The following is a 22,048-nucleotide window of genomic DNA, read 5'->3' on the forward strand; positions in this document are numbered from 1 at the left end:
ATTTGGGACACTTGGAAATGTCAGGAGATCTCAGATTAGCAGGATGTAATTTTCACTGGCTACATTAAGGATCATTTGTGTGAATAAAGCAGTGGAAAGATCTGCTCTGATGTTGCCTGAGTGTGAAATGGGTTTTGGGCACATCTCCTTGAGGGCAGCAATGGGATTAAAAAGGACAAGGCTTGAGGAATTTCCACAAGCCAAGATTAAACCATGTTGAGGGATTGATCTGAAGATCACAGAGATGGGGGAATTAAATCCTTGTTCATTGCACGAGGATTCATTTTCCTGACTGAACTATTTGTACAGCCTTCACTGGATGGCTTTATTACACCTGAGTCAGGGTAGAGATTATTCTGCATTATTTCTTTATTCAGAATTCCATTAATTTCCCCCCCAAATTCTACTTTTGACACAGACCTGATAAAAAACAGGGTTTTGCTAATATCTAATAAAAATTCCAGCTGACTTCTAACCTGAAACTCCTTTCTGTCTGCACCAGCTGGCAGAAAATTCGGCTGTCCCTGCCTGCTTTTACACCTCCAGCAATCCTTACTCCGTAGAGAATGTCAGTTATTCCAGCTCTGGAATCGAAGCCACCCTCAGTGTGGACAGCTCCAAGGTCAGAGCTAACGAGAATTCCACTGCCCTCATCAGCACCCTGCGCCTGGAGGTGAAATATCACCTCAACAACATGCTGCAGTTTAAGGTAACTCCATCCCAGAATTCCTCAAATGTTTTATTTATGGAAATTCAAAGGGCTTTTTATAGCCAAATTTATATTTCAGACAGAAGCAGCCTCGTGTAAATATGTTTCTCCTAGCTAATTATTATTGCTCCTAGCTTTCATCTTTTTTTTTTAATCCTAGAATTCTAGCACTCAATTTTACAAAGAAATTGCATGAATCAAAGGTATAATGTTATATGGGTATAATGCCAATCAGGAACTTTGAAACTGAAAGCATTTTGTTAATATTCAGGTAAATTTATCTATAAGTGCTCTCACAACTCTACAATTTATTTTTACATCCATCATTGCACTTCTGTTCTAAAATTCTCCATGCACTGTTGTTTAATTGTAATTTATTGCCATGTGTTTAATAATATTAGCTAAGTGGTCAGACATCAAAAATGAACTTTTATGAGCTTTCAAAATACAGAAAACCTGAAAAAGAATCCTAAAAGTTGAGTAAAAGATGAAGTAGAACATTATTTATCACACTTGCAAAGTATATACACTTATATTTTAAATATAAGTGTGTTCTTTAAATTTATGTAGATAATCAGACGAGCCATTCCTGATCCAAAATAAATCTTTAAGCTTTGTTGGTTGGGATTCTCTTCCCCCCAAAACAAAATTCTGTGAAATAACTGGTTCAAGAATACGCATTTGAATGAAAAAACCACAGCAAATGTTTTAAAACTTAGATCCAGATTTCAAAGAACTGGCTTGTTTCACTGAACCGATTTTTGTCCCCAGATCTATGATTACTAGATAATTAGGCAAGCCATTCCTGATCCAAAATAAATCTTTAAGGTTTGTTGGTTGGGATTCTCTTCCCTCCAAAACAAAATCCTGTGGAAGAACTGCTTCAAGAATACGCATTTGAATGGAAAAACGACAGTGAATGTTTTAAAACTTAGATCCAGATTTCAAAGAGCTGACTTGTTTAATTGAACCAATTTTTGTCCCCAGATCTATGATTACTAGACAATTAGGCAAGCCATTCCTGATCCAAAATAAATCTTTAAGGTTTGTTGGTTGGGATTCTCTTCCCCTCAAAACAAAATCCTGTGGAAGAACTGGTTCAAGAATACGCATTTGAATGAGAATACCACAGCGAATGTTTTAAAACTTAGAACCAGATTTCAAAGAGATGGCTCGTTTCACTGAACCGATTTTTTCCCCAGATCTATGATTACCAAAACCCCCGGTACGAGGTGCCGGTGCCCCTGAACCTGCCCAGCTCCCCCTCGGGCTCCAGCCAGGACCGGCTCTACGAGGTCACGCTGCAGGAACAGCCCTTCGGGATCCAGATCCGCCGCAGGAGCACGGGCACGCTCATGTGAGCCACCGCCACCCTTTCTTATTCATTTATTTATTGTTTTATCTAAACACTACAACTGCACCACCCAGTCAGTGCCTTGTCTTAGTTTTCTTCTCTCTTCTCTCAGAGTCAGGATTAAAAACACGAATTTTTCGTGTTCGGGATTGGTTGTTTGTTAAATCTTATTTAATGTACAGAGTTCTGCAACACTTCCAGCTACCAGCTAAAAGTGAGCAAAATGGAGCTGAATCCAGCCAGCTACAAGGTGTTTTAAAGCTAAACAGTCCAAAAAAGGACTAACACCTTTATTATTTATACTTTTGATCCAATAACCAAACTCCTGTGACCTGCAGAGCAGCACTGACTGTCCAACCAAACACTGCCTGAAATCATGGAGAAGAAGGAAGAGCACAGAAAGGAGACAACACCCAAAATCTTCCATCTTGTCCCATACCTATTACTATATTCTAAAAATGCCAAATTCCAAACCCTTTACCATGTGAAATCACACATTTGTGTTTAACTACACACCCATGATTTTAACTCCATCATTCAAATTTGGAGCCTTCTCCAAGGCCTCAAGCCAAAAACAGTGTTCTCCTGGAGGTCAGTGCCAGAAAGCACAAAAAGCTCAGAAAAACCAGATTTCTGTGTTTTAACAATTTTATTTCATGCATTTTTATTAGTTTTTTTTCACACCAAACCTTCTCTCTGTGTACGTGTTGGAGTAAAGAACACTGGCAGCTCCCAAATTTCTGGGAGGCACAGAGATTTTCCATGCTTCCTAAAAATATTCCTTAGGTGGCCACAACACTGCTCATTAATGATTGGCCCTTTGGGTCACTTTTGGGGAATGGTTAGGGAAAAATAATAGAAGGAAGCAGTGTCCCAACTAACTTGAGATGGGTTTTGGTAACATGACAGATGAGATTCATTTCTCCTTGATTAATTCAGAGTTAGAAAACAGAGAACAGTTGAGTGTGTTATGTTTTTTATTAAAAAAAACCAATTTTATTTAATTTTTTAAAGTACTCAAAACTTAATTGCAAGTCAAGTTCCCTTTTGCCAAGCAGAATAACAATTCAACCTGCAATTGAAGCTTCTGGAGCAATGAAATTCTCTGGCAGAGACCATCAGGCTGCAGTTTGATTTCTAACTAGAAAGGTGCTGATTTATAATAAATGTGACCTGTGAATGCAATTTTAGTGTAATCTGCAGAGAAAGTTCAGTGAACTGTAGAAAGCACTTTATTTACTACATTCCATTTTATTTACTACATTCCATGTGGCTCCAGTGCTTGGTCTGGGAGGAAAATAGGATTGCAGTGTGCTGAGATGCATTTTCTCACTAAATTGCTAAAATATGACACAGCTTGCAGTGCACAATTCCTCTCTGAGAGACACAGAGAACGTGGTGTCCCTAAACCCCTCAGCAATTCTCACACACCCCCATTTCGTGTCCTTTAACTTTCCTTGACAGCCACAACAGTTTTTGCCCACTTTTACTGAAAAGTGAGATTTCCAGAGAAAAAAAGAGTGGCCCAGAAGGAAGTGTCTGACAGAAACACAGCCCTGAGGATGCTCTGTTCTTATTTTCCCTCTCCTCTCCTCTCCCCACTCCAGCTGGAGCTCAGACCTGCGCACCTTCACCTTCAGTGACATGTTCATCCAGATTTCCACCCGCTTGCCATCCCAGTACATCTACGGATTTGGGGAAAACGAGCACCCCACCTTCCGACAGGACATGAACTGGCACACCTGGGGGATGTTCTCCAGGGACCAGCCTCCAGGTGTAAGTAGGCAAAGAAGAAAAAAATTTGATTTTTTTTTTTTTTTTTTTTTAACCACTGGCTGCAGAAATGGATTAAAATACGTTAAAATATTAAAATGCAGTGAATGTCTGCTGTTACTGTGAACTGGCTCTGACCACATTTATCAGTTTAAAAATTAGATGGTGTCTCCATGGCAAAAGTTTTCTGTAAATCCTTTATTTGTGACCTGCAGGAACAATGTGGGGAGCTCAGGCCCTCAGTCAGATGTTGGAAGGTGACACATGGTTTAGGAGTAACAGCACGTTCCTCCTTTTTTTTTAATTCTTCTCAGCTCATTGTTTTGAAAATTAGACATGAGTCAGAACAATTCCTGTTGTTGGGGATTAATTTAGTACTTACACAGGTAAAGCAGAAATCTTATCTCTGTTTATTTTTCTTATTTCCTACAAGATAGCAAATTTCCAATTATCAGGGAACGGCCAATGGAATAGCAGCAGCTAATTATAGCTCTAACTTCCAGTTCAGCCTGGAACACATTTTGAGAAAATTAAATGTAATGTCACCAGCACCTCATGAACATGTAGACACCTGGTTCTGTTGGCAAAGCAGGGAAATTTTTGTCCTGAGGAAGCACCTTCTCATTTGTGACATTTAAGTGCAGCAATACCTTTGCTTTCCTTCCAGCCTGAGCAGTCTGGACAAGCCAAATTGTGAAGTTTAAGTGACCTACTGTTTTGGGGTTAGGTAGGGTTTATGTGTATAAATTTAAAGTTTATTTGCTATGTTTGGCAATTGTCTTTTCTTTTATTAAATTTATTACCAAATGTTAATAAGCAAATGTGTGCAATGTTTCCCCAGTAAAAAGTATTGTATTTTATTTTCAGTACAAGTTGAATTCCTATGGTTTTCAGCCGTTTTATATGGCCCTTGAAGAAGATGGCAATGCCCACGGAGTTCTCTTGCTTAACAGCAATGCAATGGGTAAGAAAACCTTCACTTTATCTCATGAAATCATTAAATGGTCTGGGGTGGAAGGGTCATTAAAGCTCATCCTGTTCCAGCCCCCTGCAGGAACAGCTCCCACTGTCCCAGGCTGCTCCAAACCCCATCCAGCCTGGCCTTGGACACTTCCAGGGATCCAGGGACAGCCACAGCTGCTCTGGGAATTCCATCCCCACCCTCCCAGGGAACAATTCCTTCCCAATATCCCATCTGAGCTTCCTCTCTGTCAGTTTGAAGCCATTGCCCCTTGTCCAGCCCCTCTAGCCCTTTACAAACTGTCTCCCTCCAACCTCCTCCACACGTTCCATTTTCACAGTCAGTGTTTGGCACTGGTGGCAAACCCAGGCACCCTTTTCTCCCTTCCTTCCCTTTCCAGATGTGACTTTCCAGCCCACCCCTGCCCTGACCTACCGCACCACCGGAGGAATCCTCGACTTCTACATGGTCCTGGGCCCGACGCCCGAGCTCGTGGTTCAGGAATACACTGAAGTAGGATCCTGGAGAACACTGGGCTTTGATGGGCTGGTTTGGCTTCTCTTCCCCTCCTCACCACCAGCACCTTTTCCTTTTTTCAGCTGGTTGGGCGCCCAGTCATGCCAGCCTACTGGTCCTTGGGGTTCCAGCTGTGCCGCTACGGCTACGCCAACGACGCGGAGGTCTCCCAGCTCGTGGAGGAGATGAAGGCAGCTCAGATTCCCTACGTACGTTGGGAGCAAATAACATTCCATCTTTTGGCCTCCTAGCATTGCCTAAATCTATTTAAACAATAAAACAGCAACCAACAAAAAAAAACCCGATAGAGCTAAAAAAGGTTTTGTGCCACGGTCTATGGGCTGTGTTAAAAGCTGCTTAATTTTCTTTATTATTCACATGACAGGAAGGAGGAGTGATTAAGAAAAACCAGCAGGGGAAAAATATGGAGCAGCATAATTTCATTGCCAAAATACTCTGTGTCAAGTCAGCTGAGATTTGGCCCAGGTTGTTGTTGGGCTAGTAGGAATAGCACCTAGATTTAACAGAATTATGCTATAATTTGAATGTGGCTTCATTTTAAATATAATAATATCAATGTTTCAATAGAGAGCAACTATTTCCAATGTTTCCCTATAAGTGTGGAAATACAGGTGCAGTCTCTGTGTACATACCTAAGGAAAAATCCATTTTTTTCTCTATTTTGTATCAATTTCTCCCCTCAGTTTAGATGCAGCAGTGAAAGGTTTATTTTGTTTTGGACCTGCTCATGGATTATGTAATATTTATTTAACAACTTTAGCCTGAAGTTGTCACTCCTTCCAACTTTACACATTAGAAGTTCCATATTTTACTTATTTTTTGCCAATTTTCAATATTGGGTAAAAAGGGGTAGGAAATAATTTAAAACTAATTGGGGTTTTTTTTAACTTTAGGATGTCCAATATACAGATATTGACTACATGGAAAGGAACCTGGACTTCACACTTTCCCCAAATTTTTCTGGATTACCGGCTCTGATCAACAAAATCAAAGCAGAAGGAATGAGATTTATCATTATCCTGGTCAGTCTGGAATATCATTTTTAAATTCCAATATAGCATGACAAAATGGAAAATACATTCAATGTGAGTTTTGAGCATAAGGTAAAAGTGTTTCTTATTGTAGGATCCAGCCATTTCTGGGAATGAAACCAATTATCTTGCCTTCTCCAGAGGTGTGGAAAAGGATGTCTTCATAAAATGGCCTGATACCAATGAAATTTTGTACAACAAGGTACTGTCCAGGGCTGAGTATTTAAGCCTGTGTGTTGTTGATGCTCAGTTTGTATTTACTGAGGTTTGATTATTTTATTCTTTGTCCTATTAGGTCTGGCCATTTCTTCCCAATGTTGAAGTTGATGAGTCACTGCCCTTTGACGAACTAGTAGAGGTAAATACTGACATAGCTTGATTCTGGACTCAAATATAGACATGAATCAATTAAAATAGCAGCAAACTCACTGATAAATCTCATGGCAGGAATAAGTTACAGAAACTGGTTAAGCCTTCCTAGAAGCCAAAAACTTTAGTGAACAAGCAATTATTTTATTTCTTCTTTTCATTATATTTTTTTTAAATTGCAGAATTTTAGCTATTCAATCCCCTTATCTGTCTTGTTTTCCTCCTGTTTTTACAGAAATTTGGAGCACATTGTGCTTTCCCAGACTTCTTCCGCAATTCCACATTGGAGTGGTGGAAGAATGAAATCCTGGAGGTCTACAACAATCCCACCGCCTCAAAAAGCCTCAAGTTTGATGGCCTGTGGATTGTAAGTGTGGGAAATGCATCTGATTTCTGTTTTTCTCTGCCTGACACTGGTGGAGAGGGTGCCAATTCCTCATTCCCAGTATCTGGAATTAGGCAGAAGCAGACTGTGTTAAATTCCCATCAAGGAAATGTTGGACTTGACAATCTTGGAGGTTGTTTCCCTTGAAACAAAGAATTGTTGAATCACAATATAGTCTGGGTTGGAAGAGATCTTAAAAATCTTCTATTCCCACCCTCTGCCATGGCAGGGACACCTCTCACTGTCCCAGGCTGCTCCAAGCCCTGTCCAGCCTGGCCTTGGACACTTCCAGGGATCCAGGGGCAGCCCCAGCTGCTCTGGGCACCCTGTGCCAGCCCTCTCCACCCTCCCAGAGAACAATTCCTTCCCAATATCCCATCCAATCTTGCCCTCCTTCAGCTCAAAGCCTTTTTCTGTCACTCCATGCCCTCATGGAAAGTCCTTTTCCTGCCTTTTTGTCAGCCCCTTTATGGAAGGAATATGGGATGTCCAGCTGCAGGGGCTCCTGAGGAGTCCTGTGATGCTGTTTGTGTGTAATTCAGAATTTGTGGTGTTCTGTGGCAAACCAAGGGGTTTTGCTCTGTGTTTTTAGGACATGAATGAACCAGCATCTTTTATAAAGGGCTCCACAAGAGGCTGCAAGGATGACTTGCTAAATAATCCCCCCTACATGCCTCGTAAGTCTGATCCCTCCTTAAAACAGTTTTAGGTTTTTCTGGTTCCTACATAAATTCTTATCCGGTATATAAGGCATAAAAGCCAAAATAAAGACGGGTTTATAAACCCACAGCTCCTCACTGAACGTGACCCTTTATTCCTGAGATTATGGGCACACTGCAAGCCCAGATGTTTCAGCAGGAGCTGTGCAGCACTTTGTAAAAGTGAAGTTCTTTCCAGCTCCTTGCTGCATATGGATTTTGATCCCTATTTTGTGCCTAAGTGCTTTGCTTGAGGCATGGCAGAGAATTGAGCTCTCTGTTTTGCGGTTTTCTCAGATGAATAATGCAATTAATTAAATATTTAGAAAATATCCATGTGTCTCCTCTCATTACCATTTATGTGAGCAGTCAAATGCTTGAAATGCTTCGCTTTCTTAGCTCAGCTTTCCTGAAGTACTGGTGTAGTGTAGTACTAATTAGGAATTATTTATTAATGGTTTATTAGCATACTCTCGCTGCTTACTGTTGTATTCAGGTTTCATGAGTGGTCTCTCAGGAATTTCCAGGAAATTAATATTCAGACACAGATCATACCCCCACCACACCCATTTTTCTGTTTATGGGGTTAGTGTGACTGTTTAAAAAGATTTGAGATATTTTCTGGTATACTCTCTTTATTCTTTGAGCCTCTGTAGTATAAGCATCTGTAAATGAACTATTAAAACATTCACAGATACCTGCATAGGAATACTGGAAATATTCCATTTTGGAAATGCTATTTTTATAACTATAAATAAATAAGTAACAGTATAAAGAGACAGAATGCCTAACAGATTATGAAAATTAAGAAAAAAGTAACTCAAGTGATTAATACATGCTTGTTATTAATAATAAATATTTCTTCCCTTTCCACAAGAATTGGGATCTAGGTCAGAGGGATTAGCCTTCAAATCTCCGTGCATGGAAGCTGAGCAGCGCCTCCCAGACGGGACCCCGCTCAGACACTACGATGTCCATAACCTTTATGGATGGTCCCAAACCAAAATCACCCTGGAGTAAGTGCTTTGCATATTCCATGCTGCCTCCAAAATGCATTCCATGTGGATATTCCATGTCCACATTCCCAGGGTCAAAACTTCCACTGGTTGATTTAAGACTCTTGAGCGATCTTTCTCTTCACTATGGTGAGGAGGAAAAAAAATCTCTTGTGAAAATCTGGTTTTTCAATCCAATCCAAGAGGAGTTGGATGCTCCAAGGGCTGGGCAGGTGCTGGAGTTATAACTGGAGTTATTCCAGTCAGGGAAATCCTGACTGCAGGAAGGGTGGTGGGAGCAGAGCTGCAGGAGAAGGAGGGTGTGTGCAGGGCTGAGCTGAGCCTGTGCTTCCATGGTTCCACTGCAATAAATCCCTTCTGCCCATAATTACTGTAATTAAAACACCACGTACTTCTTGTTTCTGGTGTTGCTGGGCTTGCCTGGTTTACATCCAGTGAGGGAAAATTAAGGCAGTTTTTCAATCGGATTCCGGAAGGACTCCATCATGTTCTCTATTTAAAATGAAGTGAAAAGGGGGAATGGTGACTTTTAAAATGCAAAGTGTGAGCACTTTGAAGCATTTCCTTTCCCAGTTCCAAGGCCAATGTCATTATCTGTCCCTCGGAATTGTCCCCAGGCTGCTTTAGATAACGCCCGATCTCCTGATAACAGAGCTGGGCTCTTTCATTTACAGCTCAGCCAGTGAGCAAGGAGCAGATTTCTGTACAGCTCTCAACGACCCTTGGTAACTTGGATATTGCCATAAGGAGAGAAAATATCAAGGCAGGTTGCATTTGGGAGAGGATGCTCCATAGGCAGAGTGCCAGACAAGGCAGGGACAGGAGGGAATGAATGTCTGATCCCTGTGCTGCCAGCCCAGCCTGATGGGATTTGATCATCACAAAATGTGGTGCCCACCAAAAGTCCTCCAAATCTCCCCTCCTCAGCTGGGAAGAGCAGGAAAAGTACAAACAAAAAAATAATGGACTGAGATAAGGACAGGGAGAGACCACTCACCAGCTACTGTCAGGGCAAAACAGCTGTGGAGATCAGTTTAATTTACATTCAAATCAGAGGGGATAATGACAATTAAACCCAAATCTTAATTCCCCCAAGTGTTCACTTTTTGCCTCATTCATTCCCTGTTTTCTCCCTGCTCCCAGCAGAGGCAGAGGGAACATGGAGCAGGGGTTGCAGTTAGTCCATCATTCCTCCCTCCCCCTCTCTGCAGGGCTCCTGCCAGGATCCAGCACAGGGATCACAGCTTTGGGCATCCCCCTGCTCAGGTGTGGGCTCCTCCAGGTGGATTTTTGCTCCCTGTGCAGCAGGGAAAGCCCAGCCCCAGCACCTGGAGCATCTCCTGACCCCTCTGCACCAGCCTGGGGTCTGCAGGGCTGTGCTCCCACATCCCTCACCCCTCTCTCCAGCTGCTCTTGGGAGCAGCATTTTCCCTTTCCTGTTCCTGTTATCCCCAAGTGCTGCTGATGGGCTCAGCCAGGGGCAGGTTCCTCTTGGCTCTGTCAGAAAGGAGGAAGCTTCAGAAGTTTCTCACTGGAGCCACCAAAACCTTTCTGTGCAAACGCAGTGGAGCAGACAAGAATTTGATAGGAAAAGGAATATTGCCATAGTTTCTGTGTTTTAAGTACGAACTGAAATATTCTCCTCTCTTTTTGTGAGGCACTGCAACAGAAATCACTGCGATAAATCTCACAGATATTCTCACCCTGGAAATTTAGAGCAAATGTTATCTACAAAATATATATACACATATATTTCAGTATCAAATTTATTTTCTGGCAGTAACTGGAGGGGTACTTGTGAAACTGAAGACATGCAATAATTTATTTTGGTACTAAACCATCCGAACAGAAAGATTATTTGCGCACAAAACACACAAAAGACTGTAACTGAAAAGTGAACATCAACATTTTATGTAACCTGGTGTCATTTCAGTTCTCCAACTATTAGACACAAAAACAGGGATATTGCCTTGATGCTGTTCTTTTGTAATGAGGTTTTTGCATAGCCAGAGTCCTTATTAGTGAATGCAGGAACTGTTTGGAGGTAAATTAAGCCTTTGTGACCTGAATAATTGTTTTTCATGGAGAGAGCAATGGAGCTGCAGGCCTGAGCCTCCAGCCACAGAACACTCAGGTCTTGAGCAGTTCTACACGTGACATTTGCTGTCTTCACTCCTGAAATTTTAGCTGCCATTTCCAAAGCATTATTGACACAGGGAAAGCAAACAGAGGCTGGAAATGCTGGATGGCATCTTATACAGGAATAAAGGATCCTAGCAAAGTTACTGTTTGTCTTGGAGGAAATAATTGTGGCACATTAGTCTGGTTTAATTGCTGTGGTAATTGAAGTGACTTGTGTGTCTTTGCTGTAATTATGGTGTCACTAAAGCTGCAAATCCTATAGAAAAATAAGGAAATGGTGCCTTATTGAAGGAGCAGTTTAAGCAATTATGGTGATGCTCACATTGGAGAGCAGTGGGATTTAATCAGGGTGATTTTCTGACTAATATTCATATTGATATTCTGTTGCCTTGGCCTTTCAGAAGGGACTACAAATCCCTGATTTATTTATTTATTTATTTATTTATTATTTATTTATTTATTTATTTATTTATTTCAGCACCTTTTAGTCAACTAAACTTATCCTGAGAGGTCCAAAAGTTCATTCTTGTGAGCCTTTTGCTTTGAGTTTTGTTAAATTATTTCCAACTGTTTTCTCAAGGTTTTGGGTACTTCAAGTAAGGAACGACGTGGCCTCACACACATTGTGGAGCCCTTAGAAAAGTTTTGCTACGTTCCTTTTTCCCACAGAGAACTTAGCCTGAGCTGGAAAACTCCTTTTTAATCCCTCCTTGTTTGGCAGTTCTCTTTGCAGCTGCAGGCTGGCCAGCTTTGCTGGGATTGTGTCTGGATCATATTGAATCGCCATAAAAATCACGAATGTGTTGGATGTATATGATGCAGCCCTTCACTGTGATAATACAAACCCATCTATTTCTTTCCAGAGGCTCTTATGCCATAAATCCTCGTGCAGTGTTTCTCCTGTAACTTGTTTGTGTGCCTGTTTCCACTGCAGGGCTCTGCAGGAGGCCACCAAGGAGCGCGGCATCGTCATCACCCGCTCCACGTACCCCAGCAGCGGGAAATGGGCAGGGCACTGGCTGGGGGACAACACTGCAGCCTGGGACCAGATGCACAAATCTATCATTGGTACGTGCCAGGAAAAGGGTTTGCAGCCCTGGTATCACTGAATAATGGAATGGTTTGGGTTGGGAGGGACCTGGTCACTGTTGGATGGACATAACATACTCAGGCACACTTGGACAGAATAACAATGGGGAATCTTTATTCTGTGTGTTCTCCAGTTTATATACTTTTCACAAAGTGTGATCTTAAGTCATTGACTACATCACAATAAATTGTTATATTCATTGGTGCAAAGCAATTAGCATCAATATATTTGGCAAAAGTTTTGCAGAAGTTAATAAGGCACATACACACATTTACATATGCACTTAGTTTAACTATAGAAATCCTTCATCTATCTTTTTTAATCTTCTTCCTTGCTATGCATACATTCAGAACTCACCAACTGCTGTTTCTTCTGCTAACTCAGTTTGGCTTACAGGCCAGCTGTCACCCCCTCCACAGGACCTTCAAGCCCATCCAGTTCCACCCCTGCCGTGGCAGAGGAACCTTCCACATACCAGATTCCTCCAGGCATTGTCCAACCTGGCTTTGATTCTCCTCCATCTCCTTGTTCTTTTGTATTCCTGTGATTTTTTAGCTGAAAAAATCTCTTTCAGCAACCAGAATTTGGGGTCAATTCCTTTTTTACTTTTTCTTCCTATTTCTTTCTGTACCAGGTGCTGGGAATTCCTTCAACTCCCTTGGGACCAGACCTTTCCATGCCCTGTGTTCTGCCACTTATTTTTTTCTTTGCTCTTGTCCTCTCACATCCCATCTCCTTCTGTGGCAGTAAAACACAACACATTAGAGAAACTATGGGGCTTGTATTTGGTTTTTTCTCTTCTGATTCAGTAGTATAACAACATTATCTATGTAACCATAATGTAAAAAAACCCAGCCAGTAACTCCAATTTATTTCTCTTTTCAGGCATGATGGAGTTCAGTCTCTTTGGAGTATCTTATGTAAGCTAATGAGTTATTAACTTATATTTAATTACCGTGATGCTGTACATGATAATACAGTTTTCCATTTGGGTTATTCTGAAAATTTCAGACAGGAGCTGATATCTGCGGCTTCTTCCAAGATGCAGAGTATGAGATGTGTGCCCGCTGGATGCAGCTGGGTGCATTTTACCCATTTTCAAGGAATCACAATGGGAAAGGAACACGGGTGAGTTGCAATTTTTTAATAGTTCTTAGCAGCCAAGCCTTTGCAACACACAGGCAAAACCAGCCAGAACAAGGCACAATTGTCCTGTCTCAAAATAAAAAAAAAGTACACTCCAAGTAAAATGGAAAAGAAAATAATAATTTTGGCTCTTTATCTAATGAAAATTGTCATTATGTCTATGCTGGCTCTGCTGTGAGCCTCCCCATCACCTGGGAGATTTTGTGCCCACAGAGGGGCTGCTCTGAGGTTTGGACACTCAAAAAAACCAAGTTCTAACTTTGCTTTCACTGAATCCAGCTCTGCACATTTTCCTCTCTGTGCCATTTGGATTTCAATGAGCTACAGCAGGGCTAAAATGGAGATTTTATGGCAAACACACGTCAAGAAACAGAACTGACCCCGGTGCTCTCAGCCCTAATTGCCCATAATTATACAACAAACGAGAAAATGGGCCAGTGTAATAAGATGCTGGAGCGAGACTCAGGAATTTCTGTGCTCTGCACGTTTGTCCCCATCAGATATTGTATTTCTGCTAAAAGGAAAGGGAAATAATTGCCTAAATGTAGTCTAAGGACTGGAGTGGAGAAAGCTGTAAAACAAGATAACTGGGAAAATTTTAAAAAGGGAAACAGCACTTGTGTTGCAGGGAAAGCTTCAGGTCTAGCAGAGTGGAGCTATTTAGATGGCAAATATCTAATGGATTAAAGTCTCCTTTTCAAAGGCAGCTGCTTTATCTGGCGGCACACACCTTCCACAGGGCTGTGCAAGCCTTCAAAATGCAGATTCAGGGTTATCGTGGTGCTTCCAGTCTTTCCCCATTTGCCAAGGTATTGTTCCATGCGTTTAATAAAGATTTGAGGCTCTCCTGACACCAGTGCTGGGTGCCTGGGCTCTTGCTGCCAGTCTGGGAGCGGAGGGTGATGGACCCTGGGACGTGCCACACCTTGGGGACACTCTGCATTCAACATTTTTACTGTGCTCCCCCTGGGTTTTTATCAGCTTTCCTTTTTCTAGTTCCCCTCCTGAGGCTGACAGTGACAGCCATGGTTTTCACTTGCTCCTGAGTTGAAGAATTAATAAATGAAGATGCTCTGCTTCAGAGGAGAAATTTCCTTGTATTGCTATGTTGACTTTGAGCTTTCTCAGGCAGTCCAACCCAGCTTCTCTAACAACACTCTTCTCTTTCAGAGGCAAGATCCTGCTGTCTGGGGTGAAGCTTTCCATAATATTTCCAGGAATGTGCTGAACATCAGATACAGCCTGTTGCCTTATCTCTACACCTTGCTGCACGACGCCCACGCCCACGGCAGCACCGTGGTGCGTCCCCTTCTCCACGAGTAAGTGCAACCCCCTGCTCTCCTCACCAAGAATTCCTAAATAAAACTCCTCCAGCTATGACCCCCTAACAACAGAATTCTCTTTTTGTTACATCATTTTCCCCTTCAATAAATAAAAAACAAAACAAGTCTTGGCTGGGAAAAAACCAAAGTTTTTTGTGTGTCACGATTAGATTTTTTCAAAGAAACTCAGAAAACAGTGGCTCAAATTAAAATGTCTGTCCAATATTTTACTATTGTAAATAATAAGTACAAGACCTTCAGAGTTTTGCTGTCCCAAGGTACTGAAAAGCAAAAGCAAAGAAAGGGACAAAAGCCCCAAAACTAAGCACTAACCTGCATTTCTCTAAGGAGTGTCACATCAGGATCTTTGTGCGACCTTTAATTGATCTCTGAATTATTAACAGCCATAACGAGGAAATAGATATAGATGGAGTGGGTGAAATTAGTGACAGGAGGGTGTTCAAGGAGGAATTCTTTGGGGAAGCTCAGCTCTGGCTCTCCTTCCACAGGTTTGTGGAAGACAGGGAAACGTGGAATATTGATGCACAGTTCCTCTGGGGTCCTGCCCTGCTCATCAGCCCTGTTCTGCAACTGGTGAGCTTTTAACATTTATTACTAAATTCAGTTAAATTAAGCTTCACTTTTTGACTTGAGGTGCCTAAAATTTGCGTGTTTAATTGCAGAATGATCGGACTGTGAGAGCTTATTTCCCCAATGCCCGCTGGTATGATTATCACACAGTAAGTCATCCTAAAAGTTGTATTTTAAAACTTATATTTTCTGTCTTTTTACAGACAAGGAGGTGGGAACACTCTCCTGCCTAATTTGCATTTAATATAATTTCTTGGAAACACAAAATCTACTCAACTGATCAAAGAAATAATAAAAATCCTCGATTCCTTTGTAATAATGAATAATAACATGACCAGAGTTATGATAAATTAAAAGGTGAAGTAATACCTTTAATTTAGACTTCTTTTCACTTTTTGTTACCCTCAAATTATACACAGAAAGAAGGTTTTGTAATGGAATGTTCTAATAATGAAAGATAAAACCAGGTTTAGCTGCATAATTTTTCCTGGAAAATAATAAAAGATTTGGAACTGGGAAGAGCAGGATCAGAGCTCCCTTCATTCATCACAGGTTTGACTCTTGGCCCCTTTGGTTCAGCTGCCATCACCCATCAGGCCAGGCTTTCACAGAGCCAAAATTTCAAGGCTTGTCTTAATTAATAATTACTCCTGCAGTAACAACTCCTAATTAACCTGTCTAGAGAAATATTATCACTTCATTCTGAAGGAAAACCCTGTAAAAACTCTTATTTTTTGTTGTGCATAGAACACAGATACTGGCTTTAAGGGACAATTCCAAACTTTATCAGCTCCTTTGGAGCACATCAACCTGCACATCCGAGGTGGATACATCCTGCCCTGGCAAACACCTGCTAATACCACTGCTTACAGGTAGGAAGAAGTGAAAATTTTAAATTTTATTTGGCTTTTTGGTGGTTTTTTTTTTTTCTTTTTCCCCAAATGGTCTTTGGTAGTGTGGGATGGGAAGATGGCTGTTCATTTGGGTGGCATACAACTTTCTATAAAGGAATTACTATTTGGGAAGTATGGGATGTGATTTGCTGAGGAAATGGAGAGAAAATTGTGTTTCCACAGCCGGAAAAACCCGATGGGACTCACGGTGGCGCTGGATGATTCTCTGCATGCAGAAGGACACCTTTATTGGGACGATGGGGTTCGCATTGGTACGTTCTTCTCTCCCTAAAACCCTTTTATTTTTGCTGTGAGAATGGCTGGATACCACCAAGGGAGGCTCCACCCTGGGCATATTCAAAGCCCAAACCCAAGGATGTGAACTGGGGAGAGGGAACAAACTCTGGGATGTCCAAGGAGGAGCAGAGGGAAGGGATGGACTTGTGCCAAAGCCACCCCATTTCTGGGGGACAGAGCTGAACTCACCTTCAGAGGCAAAACTGAAATTAAACCTGCAGACCAACATTACAGAAACAGGATTCTTCCTGATTGAAGCCACGCCACGCTGTGATTTATAGAATTAATACATTGTTTTAATGAAATCCTGCCCTGGGCCCGAGGCAAGGCAGATAACAAAAATTCCTCCTCAAACCTGTGGGAACCCTAACCACAGATCATGTGAGAGCTCTCACCAATCCCCTCCACACGGCCAAATTTAAATTGTCTGCAGATAAGAGACACTGAGCTGTCATTTGTGCTCCCCACCCTGGTAATGAGGAGGAGATTCCCATCAGGAATGCAGGAATGTGCTGTGCTGGTGTCCTGGGGGCTGCTCCAGGGGTCACCTGTAACTGCACAGGGAGTGGAAGGGGATGGGGGAATGACCCTGCAGTGAGAAACAGAAATGTTTTTCTCCTCATCTAAACTGCCCTGATCTTCCTCATGCTGTTTCTTTGCTGTTTTTATCTCTTACCCCTAAAATGTTCTCCTTTTATCCTCATTTCATATTTATATACAGAAGTATTTTATGTCTATAGCACTCAACTTCTCTTTATTTACATGTAAATACAACCCTTATATTTGTAAGTTGTCTATGGACACAACCCTTGAGCAGAAATTTTGATAATGTGTTAAATAAGGTGGATAGCAAAGACATTTTATTCCATTTCTTTTATTCTTTCTTTTTAACAGATGCATATGAAGATGGTGTTTACTTGTTGACAACATTTACTGCTAATCAGGTAATCACATTAGCTCACATTTATTTAATAGTCACTTCAGGTGAATTTTTGTATTTTTAGCTATGGATATTTTAATTTGTCTACTTATCCCAAGCTTACATTAAATTGTGCTCACAGATGATCAGGCTACAAGGAATGTGATTAAACTGGTTAAGAATGAATTTAGGAGTGAATCTGAAGAGTATTGTTGAGTACAAAAGTCAGATTTCACTTCTTACCAAACCAGTGGAATATGTGGAAATAAATTAAGCTCTAATTATAGGGACTTTTGGCTTAAAAGAAAAGCTCTTTCTATTGTGGGAGAAAACACACTTTCTTATTTCATTATTTCCCAGCGTGCCACAATGTCTTCTAATTTTATCCACGCTGTTCTTTCTTCTCATTTAATTCTGTCTTTGTCAAATAAAAGGGTGTTAATTGCTAAGGAAGGGAGTTTGTTTTGCTAACACTCAATATTTGCAGTTGTAAGGAGATTATAAAATAAAAGCACCTTTCCCTGCTCTTACAAAAACCGAGTAAGGAAAAGCCTAATTAAAGAGGTCTTGAATCAACCAGCACTGAGAACCACTCACCCTGTGAGCACTGAGTATGTGGAATTATGTCACAGCACATTTGTGGGGGAAAGAAATCCAAAATCTACTTAAAATCAGAATAACTGAATGAGAGGGGAGGGCTGGGGAGGCAGGAGCTGTTCTGGGAGGGCAAAAAGCAGGAGGAGAAGGGGCTGGAGCAGCACCTGGAGGGTGAGGCTGGGGCTCCTGCAGCTCCTGCAGCTCCTGCAGCTCCTGCAGCTCCTGCTGCCATTCCAGGCTGACAATTTCTTGTTGCTTCACTCCTCACATCAAGCAAGGAAAGGCACAGCAGAGCCAGGATTAACAAAGTGGAGAAAAGCTTTCAGTATTTGATATACAGATAACACACAGGTATTAAGGAAAAAATTTGGATTAAAAAAACCCTGGAGTGAAGGCAGTCAATTAAAAGCTCAAGTGGGCTTAATAAAATTACAGCATGGTTTGGATTGGGAGGGACATTAAAAATCATCTCATTCCATGGCAGGGACTCCTCCTGCCACTGTCCCAGGTGCTCCCAGCCCTGTCCAGCCTGGCCCTGGACACTCCAGGGACCCAGGGGCAGCCACAGCTGCGCTGGGAATTCCATCCCAGCCCTAATCCCAACCTCTGATATTTGTCTTTCCCTCTTCCTTTCAGGGTGTTTTGGAGATCACAGTTACCCATCAGAATTACACTGACCCAAACAACCTCATGTTCACTGAAATCAGAGTGCTGGGGGTGCCCACTGCGGTCACTGGGGTGACAGTGACACAGAACGGGACCACGATCCCATCAAACCACCACCCAGCCTATGACCAGGACAAGAAGGTGAGATGCTGCTGGGAGAGTTAAAAAAAAAATGTTTCCCACCCACATTTGTGCTCTTAAACCTGTGGAGATTCAGCTGTGATACCATATTTAAAATAATTATATTTTTAGAACATTAAAAATATTTAGATATTTAACATATTTTAAATATTTTATTTTCCATATTTAAAATATTATATATTTACAATATTTTAAATATTTATATATTTACAATATTTTAAATTTTTATATTAGCATATTTAAAATATTTGTATATTTACCATATTTAAAACATCTATACATTTAGTATATTTATTTTTTTTATATTAGCATACTTAAAATATTTGTATATTTACCATATTGAAAAAACTATATATTTAGTACATTTAAAAAATTATATTAGTATATTTACCATATTTAAAACATTTTTATATGTACCATATTTAAAATATACTGTATTTCAGGAAGATGCTGCAAGCATTTGTATATTTACAATATTTAAAATATCTATACATTCAGTATATTTAAAATTTTTATATTAGCGTTTTTAAAATATTTGTATATTTACCATATTGAAAAAACTATATATTTAGTATATTTTAAAAAATTAGCATATTTACCATATTTAAAGCATTTGTGTATTTACCATATTTGAAATATCTATATATTTAGTATATTTTTAAAATTTTATTAACATATTTACCATATTTTATATATTTACCATATTTAAAACATTTTTATATTTACCATGTTTAAAATGCACCATATTTGAGAAAGATGCCACCAACATCATCAGGCAATGATTCTTTAATGCCATTTCATGCCACTTTTTGTTCAGCACTTTGCAGCCTGGCAGGTGTGACAGGAGCAAAAGCATCTCTGAGCATTCTCTGAGATTCTGCTGATGACTTTTTGAGGGAAAAAAAAAATTCTCATGCACTGTTGAATTTCAGTGTATTCCAAGTTTTGCTGGCTTTTAAAAAATTCTTTTATTTTTGAAACAAAAGGAAGCTCAGCTGTAAAAGAAGCTGAATGAAGGAAGGGATCAGAGTCATGGTCAGACTCCCAAATCTGTGCTGCTTAAACTGTGATACCAACACAAAGGTAGAAAAAAAGAGGAATAAATTCTTGCAGTTCCAAATGAGGAGCTATTTTCTCTCAGGAACACAGAAACACCTTGGATGGCGAGGGCTCAGTTCCTAAATGTGATTTTTGTGTTTTATTCCCAGCTCCTGACAATCACCGGCCTCCAGCTGCGCCTGGGCCAGAGCTACACCCTGCGATGGAGCTGAAATGGAAATCAGCACCACACCTCTCCTTTCCTCAGATTTTAAAAACTAGTGTTCAATTTTCAAAGTTTTTTGTCACCTTGAATACTTTTCCCTTACACCAGTACAGTCAGTCCACAGCCAGGTATTTTGTGCAAAGCAATCCTGTTCCAGCAGTGGAATTTAGGATAAGTTCATCCTTCAAAGCCAAGAACTGGAGGGAAAAACTCTGTTTTTTCAGAGTAGGATTCTTGTCTGACTTCATATCTGATAAATTTTATAAAAAATTGGATTTGAAGCCATAATTTTGCCTATATTTAACTTAATTTTAATTACACCCATGCAAGCCATTATTATGGAGAAGAATTTAAGGCTGGATAAAGTAGAAGCAAATGTTTTCAGATGACTGATTTAGCATGAAATAATGTTTCAAGCTGTTGGTCTATATAATATTGAGATACTTGAAAAAATAATTTGAAGTTGGGGGGGTGTATAACTTCAGCCAGATTTGTGTTTCCCGTGCTTTAACCTGAAGTTGTAAAATTAAACCCGAAAATTTAAGGTTAATTAATGAATGTTGGTCTCTGTTTCTTTCACTAAAATTGTGTGTTTACCATAATAGTAATAATTCATGTTAAAACCTCTTTTTTTATCCCAAGAGTGCAGCATATGAACTAAAGAGGCTGGGAAAACATATTTACAATTAAATTTGATGGGAATAAGCTGCTGCAGGAGGCAGTGGCAATTTCCAGTGACTGTTCTTTGCTTTAAAATTTTGGGGTACAAAACTCAACAGCCAACATCTCATCATGCAGTTATAGGGGGGAATTTATTGAGATTTCACTGTGAAATTATAATGAGGTTGGCAAAGAAAATGATCATTTAGGAGTCATTTCATACTTTATATTTTGACAAATGAAATTTCTGTTTCTCCAGAGCTGGCAATGCCCAGCTGAGGAAGAGCTGTCCCTTTTGAGGGGGTACAGAACCTTCAACCCACTCCCTCCCACCTTGTCCAACCTTCTGCACCTCTCACCTGACACTGGAAACATTAGGGACAGCCAAAGGCTTCCAAAAAAATTTTTTTTCCTTATTTATTTGGGGAACCTTATTATTGGCTTTTTTTCCAGCTCGAGACCCTTTAATTTTTTTTTTCCTTATTTATTTGGGGAACCTCATTCCTGTTTGTTTCTCAGCATTGAGACTCCCATGTTTCAGCCCCAGGGGAAGGTTTTACTGAGTTCCCAGGACAAGAATTTCTGAGGAACTCACCCAGGCTGAGAAATCCCAGCTCCAAACTCGCCTGGGGTTGCTCCCTTGGGGTCTGTCCCAGCCCACATCCCCTCAGCCCCCCTGGACTCAGCCCCAACGTGTCCAATTTGCAGGAAATCCCAGGAAAATCCATCATCCTGAGCAGTGGGGAAGGTTCCACCAGAATTCAACATCCTGCTCGTGCTGGGATGGGATTTTTTAACTCTCCTCATGGTTTGACTTTCCAACACTTGTAAAATACCAACACCCAGAATTTGACACAGTCCTGCTGTGCATCCCACCAGAAAATCCTCACTGAAGGCACAAAGAGCCATAAAATTCTGCATTCCTAATCCATTTTTCTGAGCTTAACTTTTTGGAGCTCTTGGAACTTTGTTGGAACTCCTGTGGTTTGACAGCAGCTGAAGAGAAATGCCCCTTTGTGGCAGCTAACTGGTGTGGGGAGGAAATGATGGAAAATCAGCTCTCATTCCATCAGTGACATTCCAAAGGGTTCCCAAATGATCCCTGACCTGAAAAGGCTCCTCCTGGAGCCAAATTTTGGGAGTGACTGGGTGGGGTAGCTGTGTGGAACAGGAGCAGATGTTGCTGCCCTAGAGCCATGGATGGCCCTGGAATTACAATTCCACTCATGGAAAAGAGAAAACTGTCACACTTGGCTGTGCTTCTTCTAATGAAGCTGCCACACATGCACAGATAATTGGATTTTTCCTTGGAGCTGGAAGGAGCAGCTGGATGGCAACATCTGGCAGCACAGCTGGAGCGTGGTGGGCTGGGAAAGGGAGAGACTGGCACCTTTTTCTATTTTCCTTTTTCTCTTTTCCTTTTTCTCCTTTTCCTTTTTCTCTTTTCCTTTTTCTATTTTCCTTTTTCCCTTTTCCTTTTTCTCTTT

At 40.8% G+C, this 22,048-nt stretch overlaps 1 protein-coding gene across 1 annotated transcript in view; it reads left to right on the top strand.

Annotated features, from left to right (window-relative positions):
- SI (sucrase-isomaltase) overlaps positions 1–20,364 on the top strand; it is a 48,298-nt gene extending 27,934 nt beyond the window's left edge. Inside the window, exons 26-48 of the mRNA XM_033068707.1 lie at positions 503–709; positions 1,912–2,066; positions 3,671–3,839; positions 4,704–4,800; positions 5,198–5,310; positions 5,397–5,522; positions 6,228–6,356; positions 6,460–6,567; positions 6,661–6,723; positions 6,970–7,101; positions 7,712–7,796; positions 8,695–8,833; positions 11,910–12,043; positions 12,951–12,985; positions 13,077–13,193; positions 14,382–14,530; positions 15,043–15,127; positions 15,217–15,273; positions 15,872–15,996; positions 16,201–16,289; positions 17,209–17,258; positions 18,467–18,637; positions 19,846–20,364. Of these exons, the coding sequence (XP_032924598.1) occupies positions 503–709; positions 1,912–2,066; positions 3,671–3,839; positions 4,704–4,800; positions 5,198–5,310; positions 5,397–5,522; positions 6,228–6,356; positions 6,460–6,567; positions 6,661–6,723; positions 6,970–7,101; positions 7,712–7,796; positions 8,695–8,833; positions 11,910–12,043; positions 12,951–12,985; positions 13,077–13,193; positions 14,382–14,530; positions 15,043–15,127; positions 15,217–15,273; positions 15,872–15,996; positions 16,201–16,289; positions 17,209–17,258; positions 18,467–18,637; positions 19,846–19,908 (2,598 nt within the window). The 3' untranslated portion in view covers positions 19,909–20,364. The remainder of the gene's footprint in view (positions 1–502; positions 710–1,911; positions 2,067–3,670; positions 3,840–4,703; positions 4,801–5,197; positions 5,311–5,396; positions 5,523–6,227; positions 6,357–6,459; positions 6,568–6,660; positions 6,724–6,969; positions 7,102–7,711; positions 7,797–8,694; positions 8,834–11,909; positions 12,044–12,950; positions 12,986–13,076; positions 13,194–14,381; positions 14,531–15,042; positions 15,128–15,216; positions 15,274–15,871; positions 15,997–16,200; positions 16,290–17,208; positions 17,259–18,466; positions 18,638–19,845) is intronic.
- Positions 20,365–22,048: the final 1,684 nt, after the last annotated feature.

The sequence above is a fragment of the Catharus ustulatus genome, chromosome 10, assembly GCF_009819885.2.
Source record: "Catharus ustulatus isolate bCatUst1 chromosome 10, bCatUst1.pri.v2, whole genome shotgun sequence".
In the NCBI taxonomy this organism is placed as follows: domain Eukaryota; kingdom Metazoa; phylum Chordata; class Aves; order Passeriformes; family Turdidae; genus Catharus; species Catharus ustulatus.